This window comes from Muntiacus reevesi, chromosome 5 (assembly GCF_963930625.1).
Source record: "Muntiacus reevesi chromosome 5, mMunRee1.1, whole genome shotgun sequence".
NCBI lineage: Eukaryota > Metazoa > Chordata > Mammalia > Artiodactyla > Cervidae > Muntiacus > Muntiacus reevesi.
The window spans coordinates 41095004-41114589 of record NC_089253.1 but is presented as its reverse complement, the minus strand read 5'-3'; the positions used below and the strand labels follow the sequence as shown (position 1 = coordinate 41114589).

The 19586-nt window shown below is 50.6% G+C and overlaps 3 protein-coding genes and 1 long non-coding RNA gene across 7 annotated transcripts in view; 2 read left to right on the top strand and 2 right to left on the bottom strand.

Moving 5' to 3' along the window:
- Positions 1 to 3139: 3139 nt before the first annotated feature.
- Positions 3140 to 3946, top strand: TMEM262 (transmembrane protein 262). Of its 2 annotated transcripts, none has more exons than XM_065937702.1 (3): positions 3140 to 3313; positions 3419 to 3486; positions 3627 to 3946. In XM_065937702.1, the coding sequence occupies exons 1-3, from the start codon at positions 3140 to 3142 to the stop codon at positions 3895 to 3897; spliced, it is 513 nt and encodes a 170-aa protein (XP_065793774.1). In that variant the 3' UTR covers positions 3898 to 3946. The 2 variants fall into 2 exon arrangements, with proteins under 2 accessions (XP_065793774.1, XP_065793773.1); XM_065937701.1 differs by having other exon boundaries at positions 3419 to 3518; positions 3627 to 3803.
- On the bottom strand, positions 3753 to 7827 carry ZFPL1 (zinc finger protein like 1). Of its 2 annotated transcripts, none has more exons than XM_065937697.1 (8): positions 7643 to 7827; positions 7229 to 7338; positions 6812 to 6923; positions 5499 to 5692; positions 5334 to 5406; positions 5117 to 5260; positions 4753 to 4876; positions 3753 to 4236 (listed from the first exon to the last, which is right to left on the bottom strand). In XM_065937697.1, exons 2-8 carry the CDS (start codon positions 7328 to 7330, stop codon positions 4050 to 4052), a joined length of 936 nt encoding a protein of 311 aa, XP_065793769.1. In that variant the 5' UTR covers positions 7331 to 7338; positions 7643 to 7827; the 3' UTR covers positions 3753 to 4049. The 2 variants fall into 2 exon arrangements, with proteins under 2 accessions (XP_065793769.1, XP_065793768.1); XM_065937696.1 differs by having other exon boundaries at positions 7656 to 7826.
- A 125-nt stretch (positions 7828 to 7952) lies between these two features.
- CDCA5 (cell division cycle associated 5) lies at positions 7953 to 12957 on the top strand. 2 transcript variants are annotated; one of them, XM_065937700.1, is made up of 6 exons: positions 7953 to 8084; positions 8292 to 8386; positions 8460 to 8525; positions 8601 to 8636; positions 12197 to 12634; positions 12826 to 12957. In XM_065937700.1, the coding sequence occupies exons 1-6, from the start codon at positions 8039 to 8041 to the stop codon at positions 12904 to 12906; spliced, it is 762 nt and encodes a 253-aa protein (XP_065793772.1). In that variant the 5' UTR covers positions 7953 to 8038; the 3' UTR covers positions 12907 to 12957. The 2 variants fall into 2 exon arrangements, with proteins under 2 accessions (XP_065793772.1, XP_065793771.1); XM_065937699.1 differs by having other exon boundaries at positions 8460 to 8636.
- Positions 12958 to 14428: 1471 nt separating this feature from the next.
- LOC136169720 (uncharacterized) overlaps positions 14429 to 19586 on the bottom strand; it is an 18963-nt gene continuing 13805 nt past the window's right edge. Inside the window, exons 2-4 of the long non-coding RNA XR_010663429.1 lie at positions 18357 to 18505; positions 17830 to 17981; positions 14429 to 14491 (exon numbers count right to left, since the gene is read on the bottom strand). This is a non-coding gene — a long non-coding RNA (uncharacterized lncRNA). The remainder of the gene's footprint in view (positions 14492 to 17829; positions 17982 to 18356; positions 18506 to 19586) is intronic.

The window sequence follows — 19586 nt, the reverse complement described above, 5'->3', positions numbered from 1 at the left end:
TTCCTTCATTCTTAATATCGGGGTACATATTTCACAAGGGGACTGTGAGGATTAAATGCATACATTCTCACCTGGAAAATCCCATGGAGCCTGGCGGGCTACAGTCCGTGGCGTCTCAAAGACACGACTTGGGGACTAAAGGACAACCACAGTGTCTCAAGAGAAGTGTTTCTCGTGGCCTTGTCCTCTGACGCGCATCAGAATAGCCTTCAGAATTACCTGTGGCGAGTTGTAAAGACTCTGGGCTCCCCTCAGACCTAGCTTCTTTTTTTAAGTCTTTAAGTAATTCTGATGCACTTAAATTTGAGAACTCCTGTTATACCCTGAGAAGACACACTTGGTAGATCTTAAGTCACTGATAAGGCTTCCCTGGTGGTTCAGTGGTAAAGAATCTTCCTGCAATGCAGGAGACCTGGGTTCCATCCCTGGGTTGGGAAGATCCCCTGGAGAAGAGAATGGCAAATCACTCCAGTATTCTTGCCTAGGAAATCCCATGGACAGAGGAACCTGACCAGGCTACAGCCCATGCACTACTGAAAGACTAACACTTTGTTTCTTCAAGTGACTGTTGAAATATGCTGCCTTGAGGGGTTAGGTGGAGGTGTTGAAGATAATTCTCAGGTTTCTGGTTGGGATAAATGTACAGCTGTTCACTGAAGTAAAGAACTGAAGGTAAGGAAAGACTTGGAGTTCAAACTGAGACACACTGTCTTTGAATGGATGAAAAGGGAGAAAAAGACTGTCAGTGCGGTCTTTGAAACATATGATGGGGTGGGGATCCGGGGTGGAATGGAAACTACTTTATTTATTCTTTGGCGGGCAAAACCTAAACCATTTACTATCTTGTTTTTCACAGAAAGTTTGTTGACCCCTGCATCAATGGGATATTCAGAGACTGTCTAAAAATATATATATGAAGATTTCAGCTTATGAAGCTATCATCTTAAGAAAAGTGAAGGCAAGAGTATAAAGATTTAGATCTACTCCACGAAATCTATAAATTAAAAAAATCACAGAATAGTGTTAAAAAAAATTATCCAATAGTTGGAATAAAGACAGTGTAGCATGACCTTCCAATACCATACTGGGGCATTGTTTCACAAGCCCACCCAAGGACTATTTAATTACCCATAGGAGTGTACATTTGTTTGATCTTACTATTTAGATAGTGTTAGAGAAATGTGAAACATCTCCAGTAGAAATAGCCAGTGAAAAAATAACCTCAAATTTTTGTTTTTATTGCCCTGTAGGACATCAACCAATCTTGTATCTAGTAATCATGTCCTAACACTCTTCTTTATGCCTGTCAATACCTAGCTCCTCATGATGCATTACATGTGAGGGGGAACTCTTCACTGAAGAGTTAATATATCTTAGTTATGTGTTTATTCTTTAAGTATATTTTTAGCTTTTAAAATATGTATTTATTTGGCTGTGCCTGGTATTAGCTGTGGCATGTGGGATCTAGTTCCCTGACCAGGGACTGAACCCGGGTCACCTGCATTGGGAGTATGGAGTCTTAGCCACTGGACCACCAGGGAAGTCCCATGTTAACTTTTTAAAAATTATATTTTAACAATATGTATGGTGTGATTTTTTTTTTAATTACACATATAGATACATACATGCAGGTGTATGAAGTTACATCAAGAAGGGACTCAAAAGATGCCCACTCACCAAACTGTTGAAGGGTTTACTTCTGTGGGGCGAGGAGTGTGGAGGAAGATTCCTCTGTATACTTGGGAATCATGCAAATCTTCCTCAAGAACATACTCTATTTGGATAACTTTTTAATATGGCATTGAAGTAGACCTAACCAAAAAAAAAAAAAAAAAGAAGTAGTTCATCTGAAATCAAATGAAACCTAAAGTGTGAACAAGTATTTCAACAGTGTGAACACAGCGGGGGATCAGGCATCACCCCTTCAATGTGTTAAGATGAGGTCTGAGGGTTTTGTGATTAATGACACTGGGCAGCAACCATGGTTGATGGGGTCAGGCTCTAACCTTACTCCTTCCAAATGCAGATTTCAGATCTTGGCCAGACCTGGGACCCGACTTCCGGGGCAGTCAGGCAGGAGGCAGTGGGGCTGGCCAAGTTCAAAATCAACTTTTTCTACTTTAGTTCCTGGGAGATTGCACATCCCTCCACACCATGTAGGGCCAGTTTTCAGCCTTATTTTGTTGACAGTCCTGGAGTTCTCACCTCTCACATGTAACAGTTTTCTTTTCTTGGCTTCTGTTCTTGCCCATTCCACAGCCTTGGGTAGAACTGGACCTTAGTCTCAGTACCAAGTCCCTTACTGTCTGTGAAAACTTGAGCAGACAATTCCTCTCTGTGCCCCAGGTCTGTGTGTAAAATAGACTTTGTGCCACCAATCCCAGCTTTCTCCTGGGACTCCTGGCACAGTAGAGGCAAGGGGTGTGAAGATGCCAAGTGCGGGAAGGTGGCAGAGGGGAGAGCTGATCAGCGTCATGTGTTGGAAGAACATCTGGGAGAAGATGGAAAAGCCAGTTGCTCTCCAGGCCATGCCTGGGGAGGGTGTGGGAAGGTCCCAGGACAGCTATGGAGGATCCACTGTCCCTTCCCTTCCATCAGGAGTTGGAACAAATACTTGGAGCTTGTGATCCAGCTCAGGTCTGCCCTCACCTGGTTACACCCTCCAGTTACACCGGAGAGGCTTGAATAGATGAGATCACACCTGACCTCTCACCCACCTAAAAGGCGCTGTGGATCCACATGCCCCTCCCCTTTTCTGGATCCCAGTTCTTCATCTGTGGAATGTGACCACACTACCTCCAGCGTGGACATGTTGCAGACTCAGTGAGAAGACTCACACCAGAGCACAAACTGGGATGAGGAGCGCTGTCCCTTCCTCCGATAGGGCCCCCTGCTCTGTACGATTAGCCCGGCGCCCTTCACCAATTCAGAGCTGCCCTGGCCATCCATGAAACACCCCTGTATTGGCCGGAACCAGCCCATGTTCTAGAATCTTGTTCTCTATCATGTCCTTCTTATTCTAGAATCTCACAGCTATTCCAGGCTGGACGCTCTAGAACCAGAGGGGTCAGCTGCTCTTCCGGGACAGTGTCTGCCTGCTCAAGCTCTGCGGCCCCCTCGAGCCCGTGCTCCAGCCAGGATGCGGTGGCGGGACCGCGTGACCGTGCTCTTCTTCCCACAAGGCATGATTCTCACCATGGCCGCGCTGATGCTCTTCTTCATACACCTGGCTGTCTTTGCCAGCGACGTGCACAACTTCTGGGTCACCTACCGCTACGACCGCATGAGCTTCCGCTATACCGTTGTCCTGATGGTAGGCCGGGGCGGGGGCTCGAGAGGTGGTCCGGGCAGGCCCAGGGGCTGATGGAAGCCCCACTCTTGTGTCAGGGGCCACTCTCCCACGGGATGGGGCCTACAGTTCTCCCAGGTGATCAGCATCTGCTGGGCCGCCATGGGGTCACTCTACGCTGAGATGACATATGACAAGTTTCTTCGCTGCTTTTCCCTGACCATCCTGAGTGAGTAGGGGAGGGAGGTGGACTCAGGGGGAGGGGGGAGCTTTGGAATGCAGACACACAGCAAGGAGGGGCCAGGCAAGGCTGACGGGGGCTCTCTCCTCTGCCCAGTTCTCAACGGGGCCATGTTCTTCAACCGCCTGTCCCTGGAGTTTCTTGCCATCCAGTACCGGAAAGAGAGCCACTGAAGCCTGGGACCCGGGCTGAGAAGGGGGAAGGAAAAGGCTGCTTCGGGTGTTTTAATAAAGTCTATCATTTATTTCCACCTGTTGGCTCCTTTTGGTCGGCAGGAAAAATGGGGAGACGAGGGGTGGGGGAGGGGGGAGCTGGAGACCCAGGAGGAGCAGGTCAAATGCTTGATCTGCAGGGACCCCAGGCCTAGCCTGCAACCACTCTGGTGGACTTGACTTTGGGTCTGGGATCTTAGTGTCTCAGGCTTGAGAGAGAGCAACAGGGAAGGGCCCCCCAGACACCCTCCCCTACCCCCCTCCTCAGGCCCCCAGGTCCTAAGCTGGCCCGGCCATAAGCAAGGGTTCAGGAGGGACCCACACGGATGTGAGGGTTCATGAGCGGGTCCAGGTTGGGGTCGCTGTCAGCTGCAGCCCGGCCCAGGCGAGACATGAGGGCCAGTAGGGCCAGGAAGCCCAGCAGCCCCAGCAGCAGCAGCAGCCCCGCCCGCTGCAGCAGGGTCAGCGGCCGCTTACGGGACCCAGCCCGGCTCCTGGGGGGGTGAGGGGAAAGTCAGGTCAGGCCTCTGGTCCCTGGTGGCCCTGCAGCTGGGAGAGGAGTGCCAGCCACGACCCTTGTCTTCTGGCCCCAGTGCCACCAGCCCTGAGCCTTGTTTCCTCAAATGGGCCGTGGGGGCAGAGGGGGTGGCTCATCCCTGTGCCTGCCCGCTACAAGGATGATCGTGCAGCTCAAAGCAGCTGAGGCAACAGCTGTGTTCTGGAAGCCTGAATGTGTCAGGCGTAAAGGGTCACAAAGACCGGGAAGGTGTCAGAGCAGGAAGGGGCCTCAAGAGCCTGAGTCTGAACCTCATACGGAGCAGGCGAGGAAAGAGCTGGAGAGAGGCAGACCCCAGCCCAGGCCTCCATGCAGGGCCCCAACACCAGGTCCCGTTACTACCCAGGACAGGCCTCCTTTATCATGAAACCGGCCTGCCAGGGCCTCTGGCTCTCACCTCCCCACCTCCCCGTTCCTAGCATTCCCTTTTCCTGCCCCACCTGACCCCATGTACCTGAGCAGCTGGGCCAACCAGCCCAGGGCTGGCCGGCGCCGGTACTTGTCATCATCGCAATCCCGGTGGAGGCCTGGTGCCCGCTCATCATCCCGCGTATCGTACACCTTCCTCGGGGCTGAGGCTGCAGGGGCAGAGTCACCGGCATCCACAGGCTCAGGAAACTGGCCCAGAACGGGGTGGGGAGGGGGGAGGACAGGAGACCCCGGCCCTTCTCAGCCTGACAGAGCATCTTGGGATCATGGGGAGGTGATGTCTGATGAAACAGGAAGGGTTCTGTGGGTGGTGGGTGGACTGCCAAGCTCCCTCCGTATACCCACCCCCCATTCTATCCCCCTCTGGCCTGGACAATTCTCCAGCTCACCGTGAGTCAAAGGCTCGGGATTGCCCATGTGGATCACCGTGTGCTGCTCAGGCCGGCTCGGGGAAGCAGGGGGCCGGGGGACTTGGCTGTAGAAGGCTGGGGCAGCAGAAGCGCTGGCTGTCTCCTGTTCGGGGCTACCGCTGGCTACGGACAGGAAGAGAGCGGTCAGCAGGGCAAGGAGGCAAGAACCCCATCAGCAGTGAAAACCACCGCTTACCGTTAAAGCTGGACCAGTCAGAGAACTCGGAAGTGTTGAGGGGTTCAGGCTCTGGGCTCACCAGCTCGTCAATCTGGAGGAAAGAACTGATGTCACCAGTCTGCCCAGTGCTATCCGCACCCACCCCTCTGGCCCAGATGCGACCCAGGGCAGAAAGACTCTCACCAGGGGAAGACCCAGTCCTGCCCGGGCCCAGTTGACCGTGGCCAGCTTCTCTCTCAGCGCAGAGGCCACGGGGCCGGCCAGGTTAGTTGGAGGGAAGATGGGGCCACTGCAGCTGGGACACTGGTAGCCAGCAGGTGCTGTGTTTCGGGGGAGCTGGGCAGCACGCTCATTGAGGCAGGCCCAATGGAAGAGATCTTAGAGCCCATGAAGCAATGGAGAAGAGACATGAAGAAGACACTTAGGACTCCTAGTCCACTAGCCCACTGCAGAGATATTTGCACACATCTTTGTAAGCGCAGGGCCCCCTCCTTCCCAGGTCAACTATCAGTGTTCCTTAAGACTTTGGTCTTCCTGGCCACCACTATCTTGACTAAGACAAGGCAGATGCTACCAAGCTGCCCAGCCCACTAGGGGGTGGGGGGAGGTGGGAAGAATATGCCACCTACCCTCTCCAGGAGTCCTCTCTGGACCTGCACTCATCACAAACTCACTGGGCTAAGAGCTTGAAAGGTTACTAGACATATACACAGGCAACTGTATGCATGTACACATCCATCGGCACAAATGCACACGTTTATATACACGTAGTCAAACACAAGTGCCATCCCCTGTATCCACACTTATGGGCACACTAACTCTCACATACACTCAAGTATGCTAACACCCAAGCATTCACACCCAGGAATTCTGCAACCCCACAACGTGCTCATATGTTCACATACAACACTAACCCATTCACTCACCCACAGTACCAATGAACACATTAACAGATAAAGACACAATGCACATTTAACTCATGCACATATAAACACACACTCACAGTGAGAAACACATATGTTAAGCTCACTCTCTTACACTAGTTCCTTCAAAAAGTGGAGCTAAGGCTCTTACAGCAGAGTAGGGTCAAGATCACAACACATGCCTCTGCTGACTTCTTTTAACTGACGTTACTGTGGGAAAGTCGGTTCCTCTCTGTGTAATGTTGGAATTAGAAATGGATCCTGAACGTTTAAGAGCCCCATGCTTTCAGCTCACTATAGGTACGACCGGCTACTGCTCACAGCCACAACCACACCCAAGAGATTGGCAGGGAGGAAAGTAGAAGCTTAGTTTTTAGGGAATAACACTAAGGCCTAGAAAGGGAAAATGACTTGCTTGAGCTCACACAGCAAGTAAGTTACCTAGTGGGACCAGAATCTGAGTTCCAGCCTCCCAAGCTTGAAGGTCTCACTGTCCTGCTGCTTGGGGAGCCACTGGAAACCACTCACACTGGTCTTGTCCAGATCCCCACCCCCAAGGTGCCCGGGCCTCACCATAACAGATGAGGCGGGTTGTCTCCCGAGCAGCCAGGGGTATGTTACACAGGCGGCAATTGGGGTTGTAATCGCTATCTTGGAGCCACTGCAGGTAGGACTGGACGATGCACTGAAGTGGGAGAAGGAGGTCACACTGGAGCCAGGGCTCCACAGCCCATCTCCCTAAGGCCCAGGTGCCTCTTTTTCTGTCATCACAGAGGAGATTCATTCTTCTGTTTGACCAATCAATAAACATTCATTGAGCACACATCATGTGCCAGACTCTGTCTTAAGGACTGGGGATACAACAGTGAAGAAAATAAACGAAGTCCCTGCCCTTGCGGAGCTTCCATTCTAGGGCCAGACCTTTCATAAATTTAGAGGAAGTCAGTAGGACCTGCCCACCTAGTGCGCTGCTCTACCCTGAACACCCACCTTGGCGTGATTGGCTACCAGGCAGTGCTCGCAGACGTTGACCCGGTGTTCGAAGCAGAATAGGTTGGTCACCTTCCTCTTGGGGCACTTGCAAAGTCCCATAGTCGACCCTGAGGAAGGCGTCACAGTTAGCAGGCAGCTAGGTTCTTCTGACCTCTACACATTTACCAGCCCAGTTTGTTTCCACTCTTAACTTCCCTAGGCACCGCTCGTATCCGCCCCAACCCCAAACTCCCGCCCACCATCCCTCTACATTCTGGGCCGCGGCCCCTGCATAAGTCCCGCCTCCTGAGACCCCCGCATTCGTCCCTCATCCCATCCTTGGGCAGGCCCCTCAATCAGTCTCTACGATACCACCGGCCCCGCCCCCAGAGGGCCCTCCTGAGCCCCACCCCCTCCATGCCCCGCCCCCACCTTCTCCACAGACCCCACTCTGTGTGTTACTAATCGGCTGCGGCACCGGTCCCCACGGGCGCGAGCGCCGGGCCGAAGCGCGGAAGGTCAGACCACGTTCAGCCAAGCTCTCGCCCAGCTCTCTCCAGCTCAGAACGCTCCGATTATCCCTCGGCTGCCACGTCTCTTCCGGGTGCGGCGCGAGCTGATGACGTCAGGAGGTCAGTAACACCTCCCCTGTAGACGCTAGACGTGGAGGCGGGTGGAAAAAGGAGTGATCGGAGCTCGGGGCCCTCCCCCTTACGTCACTTCCGCTTCCTCCCGGGCAAGGCGGGTAATTCGAACGCTTACCCTTCGGGTTGGCGCGAGCTCTGGTGGCGGTACCTGCAGCAGAGGGGATAGAGACCAAAGCTAGACATGTCCGAGAGACGAACCCGGTCCGGAGGGGCCGCCCAGTGCCCCGGTGAGCGGAGGGGGCGCGCGAGGGAGGTGGGGTTGAACCGTTTGAGGGACGCAGTTCGGTGAGGAACGCCCTCGCCCCCCGTCTCCTGGCCCGGAAGGCGCCCCCAAAGGGCCTGTTTGGGAACCTTTTCTCGCTTTCTTCAGAACCTGTTGTGTAGACTCTGAGGCCTAGAGTCCTCCCCTACCTCCTAAATTTTTCTGATTGCAGGACCCAGCGCCCCAACTCCCACTCGGTCTCTGCGGAGGTCCCAGCGGAAATCAGGCTCTGATCTCCCAAACACCCTCCCGGAAATCTGGCCTAAGGTGAGCCTCAGGTTCCTCCTGCCTCGGAAGCCCCTGGGCTAATGTAGACCTCATGTTCACTGCTCTTCTCCAGGCACCTCAGGAGGCTCCAGTCAGAAAGCCCATCGTCTTGAAGAAGATCGTGGCCCATACCGTAGAGGTGAGGTCTGAGAGAGGGGTTGTAGGTGGGGAGCCAGGATTGGAAGTCAGCTGTGTGATCAACTCGTCTCCACAGATCCCATCCGTTAACACTCCTCGAAGAAGCCCCCGGGTAAGTTCATTTTCATTTTCTTAGTTAAGGGGAATCCAGGACAGACACTCTAGAGCTGGGGCGGAATATAATGGCGGCTCATGTCTTGTGGCTCCACTGGTAAAGAATCCGCCTGCAATGCAGGAGACCTGGGTTCGATTCCTGGGTTGGGAAGCTCCCCTGGAGAAGGGAAAGGCTACCCACTCCATTATTCTGGCCTGAAGAATTCTATGGACTGTGTAGTCCATGGAGTCGCAAAGAGTTGAACACAACTGAGCGACTTTCACTCACTCACTCATGTCTGCCCAGGGAGTTGTTTTTGCTGTATTTTGAAACAATTTGCCTTTGGACACCTACATATGTTGTCAAGCTTGGTTACTTCCTGCACACTTGGTGCATTTAATGCCCTGGTATTCTCTACCAATTTCCTTTTAAAGTTGAGCTGGGTGTCACTACTATTTCTTCTTTCTAGCCTCTTTTTCTCAGTAACCTATAATGTCTTGAACTGTTTTAGCAGAAGTTATTGTTAAAGGTGTCTCATTAACAGATCTGCACTTGAAGATACAATGAATAAGAAATGTTACCTGCCTTTGAGTAGCTTCCAAGGCTTGTAGTCAACTGGGGAGAAAAACAAGTGATAACATAGTATGCTGAGGACTGTAATAAAGAAAGTAGTAGATGCTATAAAGGTATCTAACTCAGACCAGGTAGCTCAGGGAATGTTTCGCAGAGGTGTTTGAACTGAGTCTTTGAAGACAAGTTAGCAGTGTTCCAGGTAAAGGAAGCTGTGTTTGTAGACACCTGGAGTCCACAAGGAAAAGCACAAGGTTTCAGGAACAGCACTTTTGGTGTGTCTGCAGTAGACCTTGTCATGAGAGGGAGTGTGTTAAACCAGAGCAGATCCTGATGAACTTGGACTTCATCCTTCGTTCTGTGGGCAGCTTTGGAGAGTCACAAGGTAGTGACTGAGGCAGCCTTGGGTGTTTCAGAAAGATCCTTCTTGGGTCTAGTTGGAGAATGGGTTGGAGAAAGCCTTCTGGGGACTCCAAGACCAAGTAGGAGGACATTCAAAGGAGTCCTAAAGTGAGACATTGGGAGCATGAAGTAAGGTAAAGGTGGAGTGTTGCTGGACTACTGCTGGAGAGCCCCATCACACAGGACTCAGCTCAGAGGATCCCTCCTCCCTGAATCCTTCCCGATAGGCGTTATGAATAGCCAAGAGTACTTTGTATATTTGTTGTCCTGAGGGCAGAGACTTCTGTCTCCCTTATGGTGGCCATTCTTATTGGTTGAATGATAGATTCATGAGATATTGGACCAAAAAAAATGTGCAAGGACTTGGATGGCTGTGGGGACTGACAAAGTGGTAGTCTGGGTGACCCTCATTTTGTTCAGCATCCCTTTTACTAAGACTGATGGGATAGATTCCCCAGGGCCTGTAGCCAGGAAATGTCTCTCATGATAACTAATGTAATTCTATTAAATAACAAGGGTCACTAAATTTGTCCTGTTTCTCACCTTAGTTATCAGCAAGCTCAGTGTCAAGTTTTGTGAAAGTCAATTGAGCCTCTTTGTATTGAACACCTACTCCATGCAGGGCTCTGCTGAAGGTACTGGGCATAGGCCAGGTCAACCAGACAGATGACGACACCTGCTCCTGTGTAACATGCACATTCTAGTTGAGGTCTCAGCCAACCAGCAAACAATCAAAATCAGGTAGTGATCCCACTGGCCAGGAAGGGGGTCACTGTGACAGAGAGTGACAGGCAGAGGTAAGGAGGGGCTGGTCTTAGTTCCATGGTAAGGGACGGTGCCGGGGTCCAGCCCCAGCAGGATCCAGGGGAACCCTCAGGATGAACGGCGTCGGTGAATGAGAGAGAGAGACAGACAAAGCTCAGGGCTGAGTCTGAAGTTTATTTTTGCACGGCCCCTTTATACCCTTAACAACATCTCTGGGGGAAGTGCATATTGCTTACACACAGGGCATCTCAATACATTACAGCAACTTGACCTTCAACAGAAACTGGATGTCACCCACATGCTTTTTCGTTCACAAGAGTCTTTCTTATCATTTGGCCTTCAGGCCTGCTAACATTTTATGGCTTGCACCTGGTGTGACTTAAGCAACTTCAGTAACCAACCCTGTTTTTCTTATAATTAATCTATTTTCTTTCTAATAAGCATCATCTCTATGGGAACTAGATAGGATTACATTTTTACAGAACAGAAATGCGAAGGACTGCAGAAACAGCAGATATGGCACAAAACAGGCTCTTAGTCTAAAAGTTAACTACGCAAGAAGTCGCCAGCTAATCTCTATCTAAAGTGTTTTCTATTAGGCACATTTGTGGCTATTATATTTGTGGAGCTTTTCTCACCCTGTGAAGGGGCCTGTGCTTAATAGTTTCTTTCGTTAGCATACTGTGCTTAGGATGTTTAGAACAATCAAAAGCATTTTTTGCAATGAGAGCACATATTTATCACACAAGCCAGAATGCCAGCAAAAAGGTTTGAATTGAAGCATTTCCTTCATCCCTGGCCCCTTCATAGGGTACCAGCGTCCAGGAGATTTATTAATTAGGGTTTTAAGTTGGTCTTTATTTAGTGAAAGAGGAGCAAGGAGAGCTCTTGGCAGGCAACACAAGAATCCGCAGCAGGGCAAATAAGAACAACAGCAGAAAAGGGGGGAGGATACAGGGTGGGGTAGAGGCCGAGGCCAACCTGGAGGGTCCCTTATTCTAGACGGCCTTGCCTGTCAGGTTTTTTCCTCGTGACCTCATCATGGATGGGGTCCCGGACGGCCTTGCCTGCCCGGTATTTTCTTCATGACCTTATCACGGGCAGGATCTCCCATAACGGCTCCGGCAGGACAGCCTCTCTGAGGAAGCAGCACTAGAGCTGAGACTGGAGTTATGAGAAACCAGTGTGTGAATGTTTTAATACACATGTCAGATTAAGTGCTTTCCTGTTCACAGCCTTGCCATGGCTCTCTGGGCCTCCCCTTATAGTGGCCTGCGAAACACGCCCTGTAACACCCACGTTACCTCTCGAGTCCCATCATCAGTTTCTCGGCTCACTCCCTCTCACTTCACCCTCACTGCCTTTCTTGTTCCTTGACCCTGACTGGCACAGTTTCACCTCAGGACTTTGCCCTTTCTGTTGTCTACCTAGGACAGTTCTCCTCTGGACGACTGACTCCTTTGCTTCCTTCAAGTGCTACCTCTATCTCGATGAGACCTACATTGACCTACACCTACGTAATATTCTAGCTCACCTCATATATGCTCCATCCTGTTCTGTTTTTTTTCCCAAAGTGCTTAACGCCTTGAACATATGACATGATTCCCCCTGTGGTCTGTTTTACCCACTAGAATGGAAGCTCTGTGGAAACGGGTGTCTTCTCTGTTTTCTTCCCTGCTGTCTTCCCAGTGCCTGCAGGTGACCAATAAGGACTTATTGACTGGATGGACATTTTAGGTCTTGTGGGTCTTTCTTTTCACCCTAAATCTCCTTGGGCCTTTCTTGAAGTCAGTAACACAGTTAAATAACTGGGAGGCATTCTCTCTTCTGTCCTGCTGCAGCTCACTTCTTTATTGGAGAAAGAGAACAATCCTCCTAGCAAGAAGCTTACTAAGGAGGACCTCTTCCAGACCTGCAGTGTCCCTGTCACCGCCCCCTCCACTCCTGTGCTGTGCCCCGTGAATGCTGAGTCCACCTCCTGGAAAGGAGACTTGGACGCCAGAGACTTGGAAATGTCAAAGAAGGTCAGGCGCTCATATAGCCGCCTGGAGACTCTGGGCTCTGCATCCACCTCCACCCCAGGCCGCCGGTCCTGCTTTGGCTTTGAGGGGCTGCTGGCAGCTGAAGACTTGGCTGGAGTCTCGCCTGTGGTGGATTCAAAGTTGGCTGAGGTCCCCAGGGTCTCTGTGAAGCCCTGGGCCCCAGACACGACTCTCCCTGGAATCTCCCCTCTAGTTGTCAAAGAGAAACGAAAGAAGAAGAAGGTGCCGGAGATTTTGGTGAGTGAGGGGCAGGGGTCTTCCTCTGCTACCATGTCAGATGCACGGGGAGACACATCAGGTCACAGGCAGGGCCGGGGCTCAGCTCTGGCTGTTGTGGTGGAAAGGCAGTACCTGCAGAGTATGGGTGGAGATGCACAGCCAACATGCCCCCTTCGCCACTCACCTGCCCCCCATTTCTCTTCCCCCAGAAATCGGAGCTGGATGAGTGGGCCGCGGCCATGAATGCTGAGTTTGAAGCTGCTGAGCGCTTTGATCTCCTGGTTGAATGAGATGAAGTGGGGGTGTCCCTGGCCAGACTCTGCCCTCCTCCCGCTGTACATAGTTCCCTCTCCTTGTGGAAAAGACACTTGGGGACCCCTGCCCTGGTCTTGTTCCCCACGCATGTGCTGTTGCTGCATGTGAGGCCTGTCTTCTGGGGGATGGTGCAGCGGCGGCAGCCATCCAAGCTTCAGGAAATGGGACCTGCCTGGTCCAGCATCACATTGGTGTTCTGTCTGTAGTCAGTGACCTATCATCCTCGCCCCCCGCCTCCCAGAGTAGCCCAGCCACTCTCCAGTCAGGTCACAGACTAGGGAGCAGGAATCACTGGCCCAGCCAGAGGAGGTTAAAGGACTGTGGGTCAGGGGGAGAGAGGGCACTTCTCTGCTCCTGTGGGGAAGTGCCGCTGTTCTGCACCAGCCCACAGAGACGGATGTGGGGGCCACAGCCAGCCTCGGGCTTTCTCTACTGAGTCACCTCTGCTGGGGCTTGGTTCCCCTCCATGAGCCCATCTAGGTAGCTTGGGTTTCCTCTTAGATTCTGTAGATGGTCCGGGAGCACTGAACCCATGGATTGGAGAAGTCCTATCTGTGAGGAGGAATCTGGACCCTCGGCCTAAGGAGTCTTTTTTGTAGGAGAGAGGGAGGCCTTGGTTGGGTCTCAGACGGTAAATGTCTACTACAGGGAAGCTGTATTTTATAGTTCTGTGTGTTGCTGCTGAGATGTTGGGTTAAATGCAGTCTAATGGAGCAATGGCTGCTTGAGGTGAAGAAGGTGTCTTGAGACAACATAGAACCTGAGGCTCAGGGATTCTGGGTCGATGCCTGCAGAGGGCTGGAAAGGGGCCCATGGCTGAAGGTGCCCTCTCTTGTTACTCATACCTGTTTTTTACAAAGTTACAGTTTACTCAGCTCTAGAAGAAAACTCGGGTTGTATGGTCCTGTGACCTTAGTGTTTTGTAAAGTTCTAGGAAGCTTTTCTCACGTGCCAGAAAGGGGCCAGGTTGATAGCAGCTTTAACTTTCAGCCTCCTTAGGGTCCTCTCACACGAGGACCCTGCCTGAGGTAGGTACTAGGAGTTGAACTGGGGGGAGAAAGGGGTCATCTCATTGTCTGTGGTGATCTGCATGCCCCAGCCCTTGTTTCTCTTTTCTCAATATTGGTAAAAGGTGAGCGTTCAAAGGCTGCCCAACCACAGCTTCTGCTGTAGCCCAGCCATTGTACCTTTTGATGATTATGGATTCATGGAAGTAGAAGCTGAGAGGAATGTGGAGGGGCTAGTGGATAGCAGAGAACATTAGAGAAGATGAGTGTTTGCTTGGTTAGGGTCCTTTAAATGGCACAGGCCTGGTAGGTACCAGTTAAGCTCTGCAAGGCCTAGGAGCCCTAAGCTACCTGTCCAGTGCTTCATGCTTTGTCACGCAAGCCCCTTTGCCAGGGTAAACCCAGACACTCTTGAACTGGACCATACCTGGAAAGTTGTCCTCGCTGACTAGCAGGACAACTCCTGGAAAATGTCTTTGTGCTGAAAGCCGGAAGTCACCAGATGATGTTGAGTTGATGTCATTACTACAGACTTCTCTCTGTCCCTGAAAAACTAAGAATAGAGTTTAAGAGAAAACTGGGACTTCTTTTTAAAATTAAAACAAACAAAAAAATTTCTGCCTGTTCATAGACTCTTTTCTTTTGTTGGGTCAAAGGCAGAGCTGAGGATGTGGGACCCAGGAAACCATGCTTTCTTTGGGCTGGTTGTCCATTTTTAAGGGAACTGCCAGCCTGTCCTCCAGTAGCCCTGTGGTAGATCACTCCCACCCCCAGGTCTGTGTTTTCTGTCCAGTCACTCCTCCAAGAAGGGGAGCCCCATACCCTCGTGTCCTAGGAGGAAAGAAGTCGTTCTGGGGTGAGGCTGCTAAGAGCTTCACTCTTAGCACCTGGGCACCACCCCTCCACCCCTCCCTGAGTCCAGCTCTTGTGGACAGACTCCTGTGAAGGAGCCAGTTCCTCACTGGCTCAGCCTGGGTGCTCAGCAGTGGGTGCAGAACGCCCTGGGGAGCTAGTCACAGCTGTGATTCCCAGGAATTCTCCCACCAGGCCAGAGGAGGCCCAGGGACACACATGCATCTTTTGCAGGTGGCACACCCACTCTCCCTTCCCTCATCCTTTCTACTCTTGCCCTTGCCTCCTAGTTTTTAGAATAAACACACCACCTCCTTGCTCAAGACTTTCTAGGGTTTTGTGGGATTTTTTTTGGCGGTACTGAATCTTGCTTGCAGCGTGCAGGTTTCTTTAGTTGCAGTGCACAGGCTCTCTAGTTGTGTGTGGGTTTAGTTGCCCAGTGGCATGTGGGATCTGACCAGGGATTGAACCTGCATCCCCTGCATTGGAAGGTGGATTCGTAACCACTGGACTACCAGGCAAGTCTCAAGATTTACTAGTCTTTATCTCCAAACCATACGTCTCCACTGAGCTCAAACCAGAATCTAGAATTGTCTTCTAAAACAGTATCTCAACTCAGAAGTCATCTCAAATTCAGCTCATCCACCAGCGTGCCTTTTTCTGTGCTTCTCATTTTATTATCAACACCACCTGCTGACCCAGTCACACAGCCAGGAACTTGGGGTCATCTGTAGTTCTACCCTCTCCTTCACCCTATTCCATCAGCTAAAACCTCCTCAATACCCCTCCATCCCACCTCTATGGCCCCTGGACATTTGCTCTGGCCTCCTAGTGAATCTCCTTAGAATGAGTTTTCCAAGAAACAATATGATGCTGTTTCTCTCCTGCTTAAAACCCTCTGATACTGTAATCCCACACATTATCTGACTCAATCCTGTGTATCACGTGGATTTCTGTCCACTGTACCATCAGGCAAGTCCAGAGTGGTCTTTTTTGTTTGTTTTTTTATTAATTTATTGTGGCAAAGTACATAATAAAATTTACCATTTTAAGCATCTTGAGTATACAGTTTGGTAGCATTAAACACACAGTGCTGTGCAGCCATCACCATCACTCGTCTCTAGAACCTTTTCATCCTTCCCAAAGTCAAACTCTGTCCCTGTTAGACAGTAAGTCCCTATTCTCTATTGCCTCAGCTTCTGGCACCCACCATCCTACTTTCTGTCCATAAGGAGCCAGAGAATGTTTGCCGTTTTGTGTCTCATTTCTTTCTTAAAGTTTTTAAAATTTTGTTTATTTTTATTTTGGCTGCACTGGGTCTTGATTGTGCCACTCTGGCTTAGGTTCCCTGTGGCACATGGGATCTTGCATTGGAAGGCGGATTCTTAACCACTGAATCACCAGGGACATTCCTTTATGTCTCATTTCACTTGGCATGTTTTCAAGGTTCATCCATGTTATAGCATGTGTCAGAATCAATTCCTTTTGAAGGCTGGATAATATTCCATTGTACCTGTACAATATTCCATTGTATATAACAAAAATGTATATTGATACAATTCATTTCTGGGTACAATATCCAAAAGAAGTGAAAGCAGGGTCTCAAGATATGTGCACACCCATGTTCATAGCAACATTATTCACAATTGCCAAAAGTTGGAAATGGCACAAATATCCATCGATGGATGAATGGATAAAATGTAATATATACATTTTTGTATGTCCTATCATACCTGTCAGTACTCGAGTTTGATCTTTGGTCCAGGAATATCCCATGTGCTGCAGAGCCACTCAGCCCATGTGTCACAGCTGCCTAGCCTGTGCTCTAGAGCCTGTGAGCTACAACACAGCGCAGGTGCAACTACTGAATCCATGCGCTTAGAGCCTGTGCTCTGCAAAAGAGAAGCCACCGCGATGAGAAGCCCACAATGAAGAGTAGCCCCTGCTCACTGTAACCTGAGAAAGCCTGCGTGCAGCAACAAAGACCCAGCACAACCCCTCCAAAAATAAAAGCAGCTGTAAGAAAAACACCCTTTGATGACTTTCCATTGTCCATGTAATCGTGTAATGGATGTTATCAGGTTTTGGCTGCCCAGAGTGTCAACCCTACAAATGGTCCAACAGCAAGACTTGCTTTTCTCCTTGGACATGAAGGGGCCAGACACTTGCTTGCCCTGATCCCAGTGATGAGAACATCGCATCTGACTTGAGTCAGCCAGTCAGACTGTGCATGAGGACCTGGACTGAGGACCAGGAGGAGAGGGAAGGATCGTTGAGGATTCAGTGAGGGGAAGGCCTCACAGATCCCGTGGCAGCCCCGGACCTCTGTGTTCCAGTGTGGAGATGGCAGAGCACCCCAGTTGGATCCTGGTGGGGCCCTCACGTGGTCCTGGGAGCCAGGACCCCGCACTCTTGGCCCTGTGAGTCTTCTCCCTTAGAGTTCCCTGGCTCCCCGGGTCCTTTCTCGTTTGCTCAAATTACCCAGTGCTGTTTCTCTTATTTGCAACCCAGAGCCCTGCTGGTCCAGACTGCTTGGTGGGACTCATGAGGACTCCAGGGTGAGGCTGCTGGCCAGGTCTCCGGTCTAGGGTCCAGAGAGCCAGTGCAGGCCCTGAGCTGCTGCAAGGTCCTCACCTGCTGAGTTCTGCCTTGATTAGGTGTGGCTTTGGCTCAAGTGTCACATCTGCTCAGTCTTTCCTACCCACCTGTCCCAAGGGTCCAATCCCTGATTGAGGAGGATCCCACGTGCCCCAGGCAACTAAGCCCCCGGGCCACAACTACTGAGCCGATGGACCCTAGAGCCTGTGCTCCACGACAAGAGAAGCTACCACACTGAGAAGCTTGTGCACCGCAACTGGAGAGTAGTCCCCACTCACTGCAACTAGAGAATTGCCCGTGAAGCAACAAAGACCCAAAACAGCCAATATAAATAAATAAACATTAAAAACAACAACTATAGGTTTCCCAGATATCTGAAAATACAGCATTCCTGTGAAATCTTTTGTAAACTGAAGTGGTGTAAAATGAAGAAGCAGTTACCTTAGGACACAGCAGTTTGCTCACAGGCGTAGCATAAATCGAGGTGAAGCACGGATGCTCACGGTGCTGCAGTGGCGGGTGCATTTTCTGGTGGAGGATCTGGCAGGGCTATTCTGGCTGCTTGGGGTGCAAGCGGCCTCCATAACTGCTCCCTGCAAAACCAACGCGGAACGCTGTTTTTGCTTCTTAACTTTTTTCCTAAAAATGAGAATTTTCTCCAGTTTCCTAAAACTGAAAATTTCTTTCGGTTAGCAAGAACAGGTGCTAAGGTCAGGTCTTTTTGTAAACGCAGGTGGCAAAAAGTGAACTTTGGGAAAGTGGGGGATACCTGTCCCCACCTCAGCATTTTGGTGAGAATGAGAGGAAATGATACGAGTAAAGTGTTTAGTACATGATAAGTACTCAGTGAACAATAGTTATTTACAGGTACACCTGACCACGCCCACCTTTCTAACTCCCCAGACCACGTGAAGACCTCTCGCAGCACCATTAAGCTTGCAGTCTGTCTGTTGGGCATACACACTTACACGGTAGTCTGAGCTCCAAGGGTGGAGGCGGAATCAGTATTTAGCTCTGTCCTCCCAGCATCCAGGTGCATGAAGGATGAAGAGGGGTGATGCTTTCCCTCCAGCCTGGCCCATGGCTGCTCACACCCTCCTGGAGAGCTTCAAGCACCCTGGAGGAAAGAGAGGGGCAGGGTGAGTCAGAAGCAGTGGCACCTGGGTGGCCTGAGGCAAGCATGAGCCCTCAGCTTCCCCCAGTACGAATCCTGGACCCAACCACAGGGTTCACACTGATCCCCACGGCCCTGGATGTTAGACTTCGCTCTCTTGCACAGGACAGCTCTAAACCCAGCACTGCGTGCCCCCCGCCCCAACCTTCTCATCCTGAGTCCTGAGCCCCTGCAACCTGCCACCTCTTCAGGTTTGAATGAAGTTCCATCAGACTGGAACTCAGAAAGCCCTGGGTCTGAGCCCCACTTTTGTCTCTTCTGAGACCATAGCGAAGTTACTTAACCTTTTCGAGTCTCGCTTTTCTCTTATGAAAAGTGGAGCTGATCCCACCTCTATGACAGAGTTGCTTTGGTCAACTGGTTATCTAGGTTGATGGTCACATGCATAGCTCCTGGTAGAATATGTAATAACTGACCACTGGCGTCCTTAGGTCCATAACAGACTCCCCAAAGGAGGGAATTCCCTTTTTTATTCTTTCCACATTCAGGGCAGTGCCCGGTACAAAATCAAGGCTCGGTAAATATTTGTGGAGTGGAATTCCAGTTGAACTATTTCAAATCCTAAAGGATGATGCTGTGAAAATGCTGCACTCAATATGCCAACAGATTTGGAAAACTCAGCAGTGGCCACGGGACTGGAAAAAGTCAGTTTTCTTTTCATTCCCAAAGAAAGGCAATGCCAAAGAATGCTCAAACTACCGCACAGTTGTACTTATCTCACATGCTAGCAAAGTAATGCTCAAAATTCTCCCAGCCAGGCTTCAACAGTACGTGAACTGTGAACTGATGTTCAAGATGAATTTAGAAAAGGCAGAGGAACCAGAAATCAAATTGCCAACATCCTCTGGATCATCACAAAAGCAAGAGAGTTCCAGAATAACATCTACTTTTGCTTTATTGACTATGCCAAAGCCTTTGACTGTGTGGGTCAAAACAAACTGTGGAAAATTCTGAAAGAGATGGAAATATCAGACCACCTGACCTGCCTCCTGAGAAACCTGTATGCAGGTCAAGAAGCAACAGT

Coding starts and splice junctions, on each gene's coding strand:
- TMEM262 (XM_065937702.1), top strand. CDS start 3,140: ATGCGGTGGCGGGACCGCGTGACCGTGCTCTTCTTCCCACAAGGCATG. Junction 3,314..3,418: donor GCTATACCGTTGTCCTGATG/GTAGGCCGGGGC, acceptor TGGGGCCTACAG/TTCTCCCAGGTGATCAGCAT. Junction 3,487..3,626: donor GCTGAGATGACATATGACAA/GTTTCTTCGCTG, acceptor TCCTCTGCCCAG/TTCTCAACGGGGCCATGTTC.
- ZFPL1 (XM_065937697.1), bottom strand. CDS start 7,330: ATGGGACTTTGCAAGTGCCCCAAGAGGAAGGTGACCAACCTATTCTGC. Junction 5,693..6,811: donor AACCCGCCTCATCTGTTATG/GTGAGGCCCGGG, acceptor ATGGGCTCTAAG/ATCTCTTCCATTGGGCCTGC. Junction 4,237..4,752: donor TGGTTGGCCCAGCTGCTCAG/GTACATGGGGTC, acceptor TCACCCCCCCAG/GAGCCGGGCTGGGTCCCGTA.
- CDCA5 (XM_065937699.1), top strand. CDS start 8,039: ATGTCCGAGAGACGAACCCGGTCCGGAGGGGCCGCCCAGTGCCCCG. Junction 8,637..12,196: donor CTCCTCGAAGAAGCCCCCGG/GTAAGTTCATTT, acceptor GTCCTGCTGCAG/CTCACTTCTTTATTGGAGAA. Junction 12,635..12,825: donor AGAAGGTGCCGGAGATTTTG/GTGAGTGAGGGG, acceptor CTCTTCCCCCAG/AAATCGGAGCTGGATGAGTG.